Genomic DNA, 13,956 nt, shown 5'->3' with positions numbered 1-13,956 from the left:
TTATTGATTGTGTAGCTCCCTGTGCACCAGGTATGACTAGTAATGTGGACTCATGGAAAGAAAAGAGGAGGTCCAGAGTTCACCCAAACTCATTGAAGCCTATGTGATATCCTGGTCATATGTTGACACATACTGTGGAAACCAACCAAAATTCATGAAGTAAAATAGCAGAATATAGTTTCCATTATATTTTTGTGATAATCCTACTTTAGATTCCTTGCCCATAATCAGAGGAGCTGAAGGAAGTTCTAACATGACACACTCTGCTTATGGTAGGATGTCTTTATTGTCTTCTCAGCAATGATACAGTGAACATTCAAGACTATCAAACACACACATTTCCCATGTGTTAAAGAATGTGAATTGCATGGAAGCTTCTCTATGGAGGGACACTTGTGAACACTTTGAAAACAAAATATGTGTAGATTGTATTTATTTGACTGTAATACTACTGCCATATTTACAAGAAAATTTCGCAAAAAATGCGCATTTTTAAACAATGTTTAAATATATGGAAACAAACATGAAATTATTTCATAATGATATTAAAAATAAAATAATATTTTCAAATGTAGAAGTTAATTAGGGATTTACAACAAGAAGTGGTAGGCCTACTGAATGTGGTATCAAATTTAGCATACCTTTTAAGGAAATATAAAGTCAAGTGTATGAAACGCTATATTCCTAATGTGCAAGCAAAGCACAAGTCATGTCGTTTTAATCGTATGTTCACCTCATAGAGATGGTAACCACAAGCCAGGGTTACAGACATAGTTAAAGCTGTACTACTATGTTATGCAATGCTTATATTTAACAATGTAACTTCACCCAATGTCATTTCACAATTGGGTACCGAAAAACTGACAAGAATGTTTTTTTTTCTTATACCCTACTACACTGTGCAAATAGCCAATGCTTCCTGCATCCATGAATACTGTAAACATTATCTAATTCATATCATACGTGGCACAAAAGTAATAATTTTGGCAATGACAATTAAGTCAATTAATAGTCCAGTCACGTCTAATCCAGTGTAATCCAGTTGTGTGTGTGTGGGTGTGTAAGCATTTATTATAATGAAATCATTTAGATGATGCTTCCTGGTAAATGAGTTGTCACCAGCGCAGGTCGACAGGTTTTTCCAGGCAAGTAATACCCTCTTGATGAGCCAAATGGAGTCCTACGTCCTTGTGTCACCCCAGTGGGCTGCCGGCCTGCTGAACTGTGCCTCAGGTGGGAGAGATAAAATGCCTGGCATCTTAGAGACAGGAGTCCCAGAGAGACCAGAGTCCCAGAGACAGGTCACATGAGGAGACCCAGGGAAGGGGCCTAATGTTCACAAGCCAAGGCCCTCCACCAGCGAGACCAGGTGGAAGCACAGGGCTAAGAAGCCCGTCCCCAGCAAGTCCCCCAGGGCAGTCAGGTACGGGATGGAAAAGTTGTCTGGGTCCAATCCCCTTCTCCACATGAATCTCACAATCACGTCGGACACATAGAGAAGGATCCCCACCTAGAAGTAAGCATTTGTTCTCCGTCAAGGTACTCACTTAACACTATTGACCACTATCAAATTCAGTGCATTCCTGTCCTTTTAGGAACATGAGCTGCCGTTCTCATGGAGCCTCCCTTTAAACAGAAGCCAAAAATGAGCAGACTTCCTATTCCTCTCTTGTGATCCATTGTCTACATTAAAGGTATCCAATGCACTTCCATTAGAGGTATCCAATGCACTTTCATTTTTTGGGGGAGTGTTTTGTTACGGGACTCCCCCTACAGTGGCGGAGTATTTGTATTTAACACAACTGTAGTAAATACCAGTCATGGCTTGCACCATCCCCCTGGACACTGTACATGTGGGTTTGTTTACAAACCAGCAAAAATGATTTCCGAGGAGCCATGTCGACTGACAATTTCAAACTGACACAATTTCAAACAAATAGTAGGTTATTGGACAATTGGCATAAACAATTTGTGACTCATCTGGTCGGGTAAGAGCGAAAGTGCCAGGCTGGTTTTCCATAGACAGAAAGGTAGGGTACGGATGGGAAGGCGCGCCATTCTCCCTATTATAAAGTAGTTTACCATCAAAATGACTTCAAAGCTGTTATAGGTAAACAACATCCATATGATGCCTTCAACAAAGCCGATCTCTGTGCACGGTTACTTTGTTGCTCAATGAACAAAGTATGTTCAAAAATTGTTTGTTTATCCAAATCTAAAAGTTTTTGCTCCAACAGTACCTCAGCACATTCCCAGCCAAGGTGAATCATTAACTCACAGGCCTGTCAAGCTCATTTCTTCTGGAGTCTGTAGGCTTGTGTAGAATTTAAGGAGTGGTTTGGATGCATTTCACTCCACAAAGTACTCCACAAAAGTACTCACCTGAAGAAGAGCAGCAAAGAGGTAACAGCAGGTAAAGGCAACCGTGATGGCAGTGTGGCCTCCCTGTAGAAGACTTATTGCTGACAGGAAAACTAAATGACCAGGCACCACCAGCAGAAACAGCACTCTTGCCGATTTGGAGTTCACACCTATCGCAACAATAAACCAGTAAAGTTTAAAACAGTAGGAATGCCTCTCATAATACACCACATAGAATTATGAATAGTGTGAATTGTGGATATCTTCCATTTAAATGAATTGTGCAAGTTGTGCAAGAGGCTTTTATATTACATAAATAACCATCAACCAAGTATCCATAATATTAAACTGCTGAGCTACTTTGACCATGATGTCCTACTGTGAGTTGAAATGTATTTCTTTCTTTACTAACATACTTCATTATGATTGAGTATTACCTGAGGAGAAAAAGGTGATGCAGGGGTTGGGCCAGTGCTGCCTCATCTTGTAGGGCAGCACCCCTGGCACACTCCAGAAGTGGAGATAGGTGGAGATGCGGCTCGCCTGAATGGCAACCAAGTTACCCCCCACACCTGCAAGGAAGGGAGATGACCATGAATGGCAACCAAGTTACCCCCCACTCCTGCAAGGAAGGGAGATGACCATGAACAGAGGTTAGGAAAAAGGACCAGCCATTCATAAACTCTCGATTCAAACCACAAATGATGTGAATGGATGGCATATGTTTTTAGCATACACATTTGGGTGGGTGTTCAGGATTACATATGCACAGCATATATTTTTCCATACTGTCCTGACAGAAAATCAAATTTCCTTGTGATTTATGGATTTTCCAGCTTTCAACAGTATGCCAATTTATGGTTTCAACCGCTACCTTGCTCTCTCAGTCTGAAATATTTAACAATAAATGATTTAATTGCATCACTGCGCACTTGCCAAGTCTAAGCTGGCAGTCTGGAATATCTCCTAGAGAGTTGCCAGACAAGTGTGATCACTCGTTGTGGCTGTAGTCTTTTACACACTCCAAGAGAATATTCTGAACCAGAACAAATATGAGGATTATTGCAACAAGGAGAGCCAATGAAGATGATTATACAACAAGCCTGGCTATTATGACAAGAAGATGTCTGAAGGGACAATCGCAACGCACAAACAGTGTGGCTCCGCAGAGAGGAAAGGGAAATGGAAAGCAGACCCGTGGTGGCCAGCGGTCATTCCACTGCAGGCTCCTTTGCTATTCTGCGTGTTCCTTCACCCTGCCAATATTGGGCCATGACTATGCAGTTTATGGGCAAGAACATCTGGGCAGACAGTCTTAAACAGACGCATCTGTGAGGTTTTGTAAGATTTGGCGGCTTATTCCTTTGTAGATAGATAGATAGATAGATACTTTATTGATCCCCAAGGGGATATTCAAGAATTGTAATATTACCTGAGACACCAGAGAGGCTAGAACAGAGGAGAGCAATGACTGTAATCAAAATCCTCGTAGATTGGGCTAATTCTTTAGCTTGGCCGAAGTACCAGAGAACCATTTTCCTGTCAAACCAGCTGCAGAGGCACCGATAACTTAACTATGCCGAAGGATACACACGTATTATCACATGTTGAAATTCCAAAGATGGAAATAACAAACTCATAGAGGACAGCTCTAAACAGCTGTGAAGGCTACAAAACACCTTACCATTGATGACAGGAGTAAAAACAGCCATCCCCTCAAACTTAGGGTCACTGACTGTCTTGTCAAGAATAAGACCTCCAAAACTGAAAAAGAAAAGTACATTTGTAGCAGAACTAGTTAAGAGTTTTCCTGCATCCCCTGCATGTGTTTCATTTACACACATGATTATACTGACAGATGTGTGAACTGAAAGGTGTGTTGTGTAAGACTGCTGTGTCCCCTGTGACTCTAGTGCCACAAACCTGCTGATGGACATGGCCACAATGACAGGCTGCCAGCCGGACTTGAGGACCTCACGGATCTGTGGGCTCCGCCGAGCAATCACCACCCACACAGGAATCAGGACGAGGAAGAAGACACACACAAGCGGGGCCAGGTACCACACACCTGCACACAGACAGGCAGAGCACAAGCCAGAGCAGCATCACACAGCGCACTCGGAGGCAAACACTGGCCCATTTAGGACAGACAGGGAAAACGGCATGGAGTTGCTTTTTACACACCTATACTGACCTCTTCTGGTAAATGGATGCCTCAGCAAGACTTTATTTGCGAGCATACATAACATTGTTTTTTCACACAGTGCCAATGATGAATGATACTATCCACTTCTCAAATAGACACTATTACATAATACTAGCCCTAACCTCAAACCTAGTTCTTACTCTAAAGGTAAGTATAATATAACATGCACCAACATTAGTGTACATAAAAAGTATCAATGAGCAAATTCTGAAGTATGCAGTTCCAAATTAGCGTGGCTGCTCACACAATGTTAGCAGCACTCTCGGAAAATATGTGTGTGTGGACACCCAGATATAGTCAATTAGAGCATACCTGTAAGAGCCAAATAGGGACTAGTTCATTTGGAATTATAATTTAGTTTAAAAACAGTTAAAATGGTAAAAAATATTTCATGAAAATGTATAAGAATGTAATGGTTTAAAATGCATAATTTAGTAATGTTTAGGTCTGATAACATTGCAGTATTTTGAGCTTCCAATTACACAGCACTACTGTACGTCATAGCGTAATTGATTGGACGTAATTAGTTTAGTTTGAAGTCAGAGACGTTGGAAGCAATACAGTTTTTTGACCGTGCTTGCCATGCTTATGTATAACTTGTGTTTTATAAGTAAACATTTCAAAAGAAGACTTTTTGGTTTGCTCGCGTTTCAAATACTGGTTGTAGACTGACTTCAAAAGGTGGTACAGAACAATTAGAACCAACAAGGTGCCACTACAATACCTCTGTGTTCAAACAGAGTGCTGCTGACTCCAGCTAGCAGGGACAAGGTGATGAGGTCTCCTAAGCTGGCCGCTATTGGGGTGGCCACATTGTCTGGGTTGATTCCCACCTTCCTGGAGCCGATGATCACTCCAATCATCACCAGACCTGAGAGCAGACACAGATGGGGAAGATGACAGAGGGCATAACTAACAAAGAGGAGACAGCCATCGGCAGAGAGTTAGTTCCACGACAGTTAGTTCCACGGATGCTGTATTTTTTGAGTATTAGAATAAAACGATGACGAACAGTTTTGATAGCCCAATCCTATTCTCTGACTTTAATAGTCTTGGTATTGTTGTTCAGGGTTGTACCTAAGGACAATGCTGCCACAAAAGCAGTGGTCACACTACTAGCACATAGCACGGCCGCCTGGTCCAGTTCCACTCCACCTCGAGAGAATGCCCCCAGCACCACTGCAGCCAGAGCAGCCAGGAAGCCCACCACTGTGGCCTGAACCTAGAGCAGAGAGGACGAGAGAGGAGAGTGAGGTTAACCACACATCACTTTGACATCGGTGAACTTCTTTAGTGAAGATGTATGGCTTCAGTATCTCTACTCTACCACCAGATGCTATTCTTGAATTCCTCCTTGGAAAGAAAGAAAGAAAGAAAGAAAGAAAGAAAGAAAGAAAGAAAGAAAGAAAGAAAGAAAGAAAGAAAGAAAGAAAGAAAGAAAGAAAGAAAGAAAGAAAGAAAGAAAGAAAGAAAGAAAGAAAGAAAGAAAGAAAGAAAGAAAGAAAGAAAGAAAGAAAGAAAGAAAGAAAGAAAGAAAGAAAGAATGTATGTATGTATGTATGTATGTATGTATGTATGTATGTATCTATCTATCTATCTTATTCTGACATCTTCTTGATGCAGGCATGCGCAAGAATGCTGCTCTATTATCTAATCTTATTTTCACTTTCAACGTACAGAGATAACAGATAATCCAAAGAGGCAATGTCCACTCAGTCGTACCTTTTGAATTATTACTATACAGCTGAATTATAACAGTACATTATTTACTGTAGCTATATCTACATTTCATCACTCGAATGTGTCTACTTACTGTATATTATTCATTTATAAACAGTGGGTGAGGACACGAGTCTTGTTGTTTTTTAAATGAAGTACAAAACTATGAGCACCTGTATTAGAGCCAGATTACTGCACACCATTATCCACTGCTGGTTTGGGTCATCCATTTGTCCAGTGTTTGCCTAGTCAATGGGAAGAGATCAGGTCATCTGAGAGCTACATGCAGAATCAATACAAAGTTGAAAATGCATTTGAAAGTGGTAACATAACACACTGAATACTGATGTTCTCTTCGGTCATGCAGCACAAATAGAGCTTGTCTGGCCTTTACATGTTCACATAAATTGTATAAAGCAACGTGGCAGTATGTCCAATATGGTTTAACAGAGACATGTTACCATAAATCCATACCTTCTGATATCAAAATATAAACTATCCATAAGTTGATAATTTTCTGTTCTGAAGGAGAAATAACATGGTTTGCGATACAATGGTTACAATAAAATAGTTTTTAGTAAAAAACTATTTTTTTACTATTATGTATTCTGGTGGACTTACAGCAGTGGACAGCCTAGACGCTAGGGTCATCTCCAAGTTGCCCTTCAATCCAACCAAAGCTGGAACCAGGATAAATATTTCAGTGATGACTTTAAACACCTCCCAGTGCTAAGAGGAAAAGTAAATAAGAGTGCAGTTAGCTCAGACATCTTGCAATGGAGCATCTACATCACACACTACTTCTAATAAACATGCCAGGAGTATTCCTGTCAAAAGATAGGGCAACATTAGTAAAGATGAAAGGATAGGCTGCGTGGGTGATTGTGGCAAGGTCGTCATTTTGTAGCCATGCTACTCAGATAACAAATGGCACTTATTTAGAGCTGTGACCATCATTGTGATCATGTAATCCACATCAAATCCATTAATTGGTATGAGCAATAAAAACAGCATGGACAAAATCCTTCCTGTGTAGATCACACATATCAATTCAAATGAAGAGACAAAATAAACCCCTGCTCAAGAGTGGATAAAATCAGAGAGAGTCTCAACTCCAACTCATCTGTCTAAAAAGCATTCCAAAAATAGACACGCAAAAAAATGATTAGATAAGGAAGCCTGTCTACAGTGTCATACTGCCAGAGTATTTTTAGGCGCTCTTGAGTGCTGGGCTATCTGTCACGTTACGCTGCTATCCTGGGAGCTGGCCCAGTTCTCCTGCTGCTGGGTGTCGGAGACAACAGCCCTCTCTGCCTCTCCACCCATCAGCCACTCTGTCAGGTCCTCCACCACCGGCTGTCCTCTGGATCACATCTGAGAGCACTGCTTGATGGCGAGGTCCCTTCCAACACCACAGACTTCTATCATGCTACAGAACACTGATCTACAGACATTCCTTTACCACGGAGACACAGAGCTCCAAAACTGTTATTGCACCACAAATGTGCTAAACCCTTTTGTTGTAATTTCCAGATAAAGAGGATATGAAAATGTGGTTCATGGTTTCAGGAATTAAATGACTTACAATCTCAAGGACAAAAGACAAACCCAATTCATGAGGAGCTCACTCCTGATATGAAAGTAGATGAGGGCTACCCAATGCACAGCAGATAGATAATGAAACATGGTAATTCAAGAGTTTTGCACTCTGAGTTGGAAATCCTATGATCACATGAGAAAAGGAGGCCATAGCCAAATATATTGCTGAAATGAATCAGTCCCTGCATCCATTTTATCAGTGCCAACTGTGATGTTTGTATCACTTCAACCAGGTGTGTTGCCTGCTAGCTCATTGGTTTACCAGTTCACCAGAAAAAAACTCCAACATGCCAACATGTCTAAGCAATTATTTTCTTTGTTTATCCAATGTTAGAAGAGCTAAACCAAAGTGTTAAAAACTATGGTAAGACACAATATGGTAACAGGGTATGATTATTATTATTCTCTTAAAGGACCACTATATTATCATCACAATATGGAATCCAGAACCAAACTTTACTGTAATTTTACAACATGCAATGTGAAAATATTGTACCATATGGACAGTATTTTTAATTCTGGACAAATTGTCTTTGTGAACCTTACATCATTGTACAGCATTTAACTGTTCTGTGAACATTAAGAATGGGTAAAAAAAATATCTTATGTGAGAACCATACTTGCACAATGTCCATGACAATACCAGCTGCCACCATGCCCAATCCAGCCACCAGGAAGGGCACGACCACCTGGAGAGCAATGAGGCAGGAGCTCTCGGGCAGGACTCCATGGGCAGACCGCGTCAGCTTACAGGTGAAGCCCCTCAGCTTCTGGCCCTGATAGCACAGCTCAAGTTCCAGCTGTGTGACCACCATGGCCAGTTACCCCATCCCCAACAGCAGTGGGGCACAATAGAGTGGGTGGAGAGGACCACTGCTGATCCTGTGACTAGCCAGCGTCTCCAAACTACTTTTTATGGTTCACGCCAAGTATTCATGGAAATGTGATTGTGTCCCAATGAAATGTCCTAAAAAAAAACGTGGACGTTTAAAAAATGATGGGTTCTTATATTCAATCTGAGAAGACACCAAATCGGTGCCAAAATATCTCTACTTGACTGACAGAACAGTCAAATCCTTCAGTCACTTCTGACAGTACAAATATCCTTAGAGCTCCACAGATGAACCAGCAGGTGCGCAACTCAATCTTCTCCGTATTGTATCTCTTTTATGAAGGTAACTGTGTTTCTCTTCTAAATAAGCCCATTGGTTTCTTGTCAGTCCAGGCTAACTGATGAGAAGAGGGGAGCACCTTCCAGTGCAGGTGCCCCTGATGCCCTTGGAGAGAAAGCTGCCCTGCTCCAGGCGGTCCTCCAGGCGGGCTGAAAATGAGAAGTGGTCTCCACGTGGGGAGGGCTGGTCAGTCCGGAAGAGAGCAGGAGCCCGGTGTCTTCGTCACTGTCGTCGTGACTCAGTGTTTCCATGCACAGCCTCGTGCTCTGGGACAGATAACCTCACTCGAGCTCTTTTGTGCTTACAAGCACACACACAAACACCGCATCATGATTAGCTTGATCTCTCATTCGCACTGTTTTCTCTCTCACTGTTAAGGTCTCACCCACTTTCTCTAGCGTAAAATGACCACTCAGACATGTTGCTTTGGTCTCACTGGGTTAACAGGTGTAAAACCTGACAGAAACACATGTCAGAGGTCTGCGCTTTTTTCTGGTGGTCTGTTATAGCCCCTCCCTTGTCCAGTGAATGGCAAAATGGCAAGCCCTCTACTGCCGGCTTCTCCCTCTCACTGCTTCCCCTCCGTCCTGACTCATTCTCTGAACCTCATTCACACACTGCCCCCCTCCCCACCACCACCACCACCCAGCTCTCTGAGGTCCTGCTGCAGACTTCAGACTTCATGCCAGTGTTTCCCCTGAAACCGTCATGGACAGAGAGAAGGAAGGAGAGACAGAGAGAGAGAGAGAGAGAGAGAGAGAGAAAGAGAGAGAGCAAGAAAGACTGAAAATATGCTGCAGAGAATGTGCAAGAAAGGGAGAGAAATGAAAGAGAAGAGAGAGGAGGCAGACAGTACCCACACAGCAGGCTTTAAAGCTGCGTACGCTGGCTGTGAGGAAGCAGGAACAGAGGCAGGGACACCCCCACCGGAGCGATGATTCAGCTAAAGTGCACCTCAAGGATGAGCAGGGAAATACAGAGCAGGATTGCTCTGCCCCAATCTTCCCTACAGCTACACGGCACACTGCACATAGTTCCTCTTGGACCAGTACACATATAATTCCAGGTCCCCCAAAAAATCATCAGAATTATGATGAGAATGAAAGATTAATCTTAAGAGGCTTTATACACTGATTAATGAAAAATGTTCTGATTGGGACTTTAATATGATTACTGGGCAAGGCTTACAAAACATGTAATAACATTTCTTGTATTTACTGCATTAACATTTTCATCATGATACTAAAAAGATGTGAAATTGACTACTTGTACTCATGTCATTATGAGAGCAGCTGAGGTGAGCAAATCACTCGCTGCACATCATCAGTACAGGTGGGATTGATTTGAGAACCAGGACAGCATCTTCTAACAGTGGAGCAGCATCATTTAGTTCTTTACCACTAAGAAGACTAATAGAGGTATATTAAATAAATGAATAAATGTAATAGGACTAGCTGCCAACAAGCCCCTGTTCATGATGCCTTTACTCAACAGTCAAATCAGACTGCACAAATGGTGTGAAGAACTAAAAAACATGTAAAGCAGGGTAATTTCATTGCTCTCATTACAAACGGTGTGAAGAACTAAAAAACATGTAAAGCAGGGTAATTTCATTGCTCTAATTACAAATGGGGTGGAGAACTAAAGAACATGTAAAGCAGGGTCATTTCATTGCTCTAATTACAAATGGTGTGAAGAACTAAAAAACATGTAAAGCAGGGTCATTTCATTGCTCTAATTACAAATGGTGTGAAGAACTAAAAAACATGTAAAGCAGGGTAATTTCATTGCTCTAATTACAAATGGGTGAAGAACTAAAAAACATTTAAAGCAGGGTAATTTCATTGCTCTAATTACAAATGGGTGAAGAACTAAAAAACATGTAAAGCAGGGTAATTTCATTGCTCTAATTAATTTTCACCACTGCTGGGGATTGATATTACTATTATATGATATCAAAATCCATGATGATAATGACTGACAATAAGCTCAATCACACTACCTATCGCTTTGGAGGATTCATACAGTTGCTGTTTATAATGCATTTGACTGATCGTTTAACAAATTCATAGTAGATCGTAACATCTCTAGAAGATTGTAACATCTCTGGAATCCTGTAGTATTTTGCTCAATCAATACATTCAGCGTAAAGCTGAATAGTCACACAATGTTTGTGAAATATAAAGCCTAAATTAAGCACACTGACTTTCGAAACATTTGCTTGTCTCTGCCATAGAGTTTATCTGTCAGTCCACCCCTACCCATTCTGGTTTTGGGTTGACAGTGACACTGATGTGCTGTTGCGCTGAGAGCTTGCACAACCCTTTGGGCACCATGAGTAAGACCATATGTTGATCATTATCACCAGACAACCACCATCAGAGGTTCTAAGTGGAGATTGTGGACTACATGTCCACACTGAGTGCCAGAATTAACAGGAATATTATTAATTAATATAATGTTAAGAGGTTTCAGGGAAGGCGTTAGTGGCCAGGCTAGGAAGGCATATTCTACAGAGAGAAGGAACAGCCACATTCATCAACTAATGATCAACATCACCAGACAACCACCATCAGAGGTTTTAAGTGTGTTGCATTTCTTGTTACAACAAAGTCTGAAACAACAAATGACACTTTTCGACCAAAGAGAGGGCACAGGTTGTACAGTACAATGAAGGCAATGGCTGGGACTGTGTGTGCATTATCATTCACATGTATCAACAATGTGAGCTCATCACCACTGCCACTTCCAAACAAGTGCCCCTGGTTTTCATAAAATGTAGTCGTTCATAAACATATTGGTACTTATTGAATGCCATTATCCTTCCATCCACCTGCCCAAGACTGTCTTCTTTGGGCATATAAGACAGACAATATATTCTGTAATTTTAACTAAGATGTGTGCTATTAAATCATTACCAAAGAAAAGGAAATAAATGATTACTCACCTGTACAGAGTCAAGCACCATGCCAGCCATCACCATCCCCATCCCTGCAAGCAGGTAGGGGAAGAGCACCTGTAGACAGATGGATATGGATGACTCCTCCTCAGCTTTGGCCTGTGCTGGCTTGACCTTCTCTTCCACAGGCTTTTTGGGTGGTGGTATTGGAGGAGGCAGCAGCTGGGTATCATCTTGGGCATCAAAACCTGCCAACTTCTCATTGGTGGCACTACCCTGACCTTTACCCCTTCCCTTTTTAGCCTTTTTGGACCGCCCTTTCCTCTGACGGACTTCATCTCCAGGCATGATGGCGTCTCAGTTCCTCTGCCACTATAGAAAAAGCACAGCATATATTATCATCAAATGATCAATTACGTTAACATGTCTACCACAACAAAATAGGAAGGCTGAGACTTTTGAGGATATATTCCACTAATGCCCACTGTAGTCTTATACCCACAGCTATGTGAACAGTGATACTGACTGACTATATCCTGAGTAGCCTTTAAGCAAATTTCAGTTTGAAGTAAGCCTGGCACACATCATAGGTTTCCACCTGAATTCAGTTGAAATTAGGATAGCCTATAGTATGCTTAATACTGGGCTACAGGTACGATATTAGGCTAATAATGGTGGTGGACTCTCCAGGATCGAGCCTCATTATCAGCAGATGGGCAAGTGATTTAGAAAGACAGGAATTCAGTGATTGTTTTGGCACTTGTAATACTTTGCTTCGTTGGCAATGCTGTGGACTTATAATCAATTAGAGATTCTGACAACATTTTCACTCTGATTGCCAGAATAACGAGAATGATGTAAGCGGTCTCAGGTTAAGTGCAGAAAAGAGAAATTAACAGGACGTAACATATTCATCAACCGATGGCGTACGTTACAGTAGACTACAGTGTACGACAATCTCGTGTGGACAAGGTAAGACAAAACGATAAGTTGAGCCAACCTTTACATTTTGGTTCATTAAATAGATACCCAGTATCCAAAAAGTGTCATTACTGGAGGCCCAGATCGATGAAATCAGGTGAAGCGATAAACCCTCGAAAGTTCAAGTAGTCTAACGTTATTCCAAATAGGCTACACCAGCCAGATAGACTGTTAAAGGATGACGAGTTAAAAATTTATCCAAGTGCGTTCTTAAGCAATGTTGTTGATCGAGATTTTTGTCTATGAAGATCATGTTGACCTAAGATAACAGAGCATAAATCTAGATGGTCTCTATGTGTAACCTACACTGTCACGACGTTGAGCAAGACGCCATGTTCATATTCCAACCGATGACGTTACACGTGAAAAGGTTTCCCATTTCAACTTAAAAGTTGGAGCCGTGAGAAAAAATCGAGAGTCCCACTCGTTTGGTCACTGTATCTCAACGGAATGCAGAATTCTAATGGATGTTTAATCGCCGCACTAAAGCGCGAATTTGGAGTCAGATGAAAGCGTCAGGCTGTCAAATAGAGTTTGCAGATTGTATTCCAACAGCTTTTGAAGTAGCCTATGCTATAAAATGTATGGAGGATTGACTATAATAGCCTAGGTTGTTGGACATTGCTACACATGCACATGACAATACTCATAAAAATACGCTCTATGCCAAAATGCCTTAATAGCCTATACTTACCCTAAATGTTGTTTCAGTTATGAATGAGGTCGTCACATGGAGGAAAGTTTTGAAACTAGCCTAAAAATAGTCTAAATGCTGTATGAAGTAGATGGACTCCTCCCCGACAGTGTGTAGGGCAAAAAGTATCATCTTAAATTTCACCTCAGTTGGCAGATTGGCACGAGTGTATTTTACGGCATCTGCCAGCAGCGACAAACACACGCACCAGCTCACTGCGTCTCTCAAAGGCAAGAGGCCTATGCATTTTTTGAAACTGCAGTGCTTCCACATCAACTGATTGTCAAATTGACAATAAAGCAGACTTTGACTTTGATTCCCACTA

General features: G+C 41.5%; 1 protein-coding gene across 5 annotated transcripts; it reads right to left on the bottom strand.

Annotated features, from left to right (window-relative positions):
* Positions 1-267: 267 nt before the first annotated feature.
* On the bottom strand, positions 268-13,719 carry LOC143114533 (solute carrier family 41 member 1). 5 transcript variants are annotated; one of them, XM_076276199.1, is made up of 11 exons: positions 13,632-13,719; positions 12,005-12,328; positions 6,908-7,015; positions 6,460-6,531; positions 5,645-5,789; positions 5,292-5,438; positions 4,285-4,429; positions 4,046-4,125; positions 2,799-2,933; positions 2,383-2,531; positions 268-1,510 (listed from the first exon to the last, which is right to left on the bottom strand). In XM_076276199.1, the coding sequence occupies exons 2-11, from the start codon at positions 12,302-12,304 to the stop codon at positions 1,337-1,339; spliced, it is 1,455 nt and encodes a 484-aa protein (XP_076132314.1). In that variant the 5' UTR covers positions 12,305-12,328; positions 13,632-13,719; the 3' UTR covers positions 268-1,336. The 5 variants fall into 5 exon arrangements, with proteins under 5 accessions (XP_076132314.1, XP_076132312.1, XP_076132311.1 ...); XM_076276197.1 differs by lacking the exon at positions 13,632-13,719 and adding an exon at positions 13,244-13,283; XM_076276196.1 differs by lacking the exon at positions 13,632-13,719 and adding an exon at positions 12,957-13,237.
* Between the last annotated feature and the right edge of the window lie 237 nt (positions 13,720-13,956).

Source organism: Alosa pseudoharengus, unplaced genomic scaffold (assembly GCF_046254945.1).
Source record: "Alosa pseudoharengus isolate Yale_2024_CS ecotype anadromous, Long Island Sound unplaced genomic scaffold, YU_APseudo_1.1 YU_APseudo_1.1_scf_9, whole genome shotgun sequence".
In the NCBI taxonomy this organism is placed as follows: domain Eukaryota; kingdom Metazoa; phylum Chordata; class Actinopteri; order Clupeiformes; family Clupeidae; genus Alosa; species Alosa pseudoharengus.
This window is presented reverse-complemented; position numbering and strand designations above follow the sequence as displayed.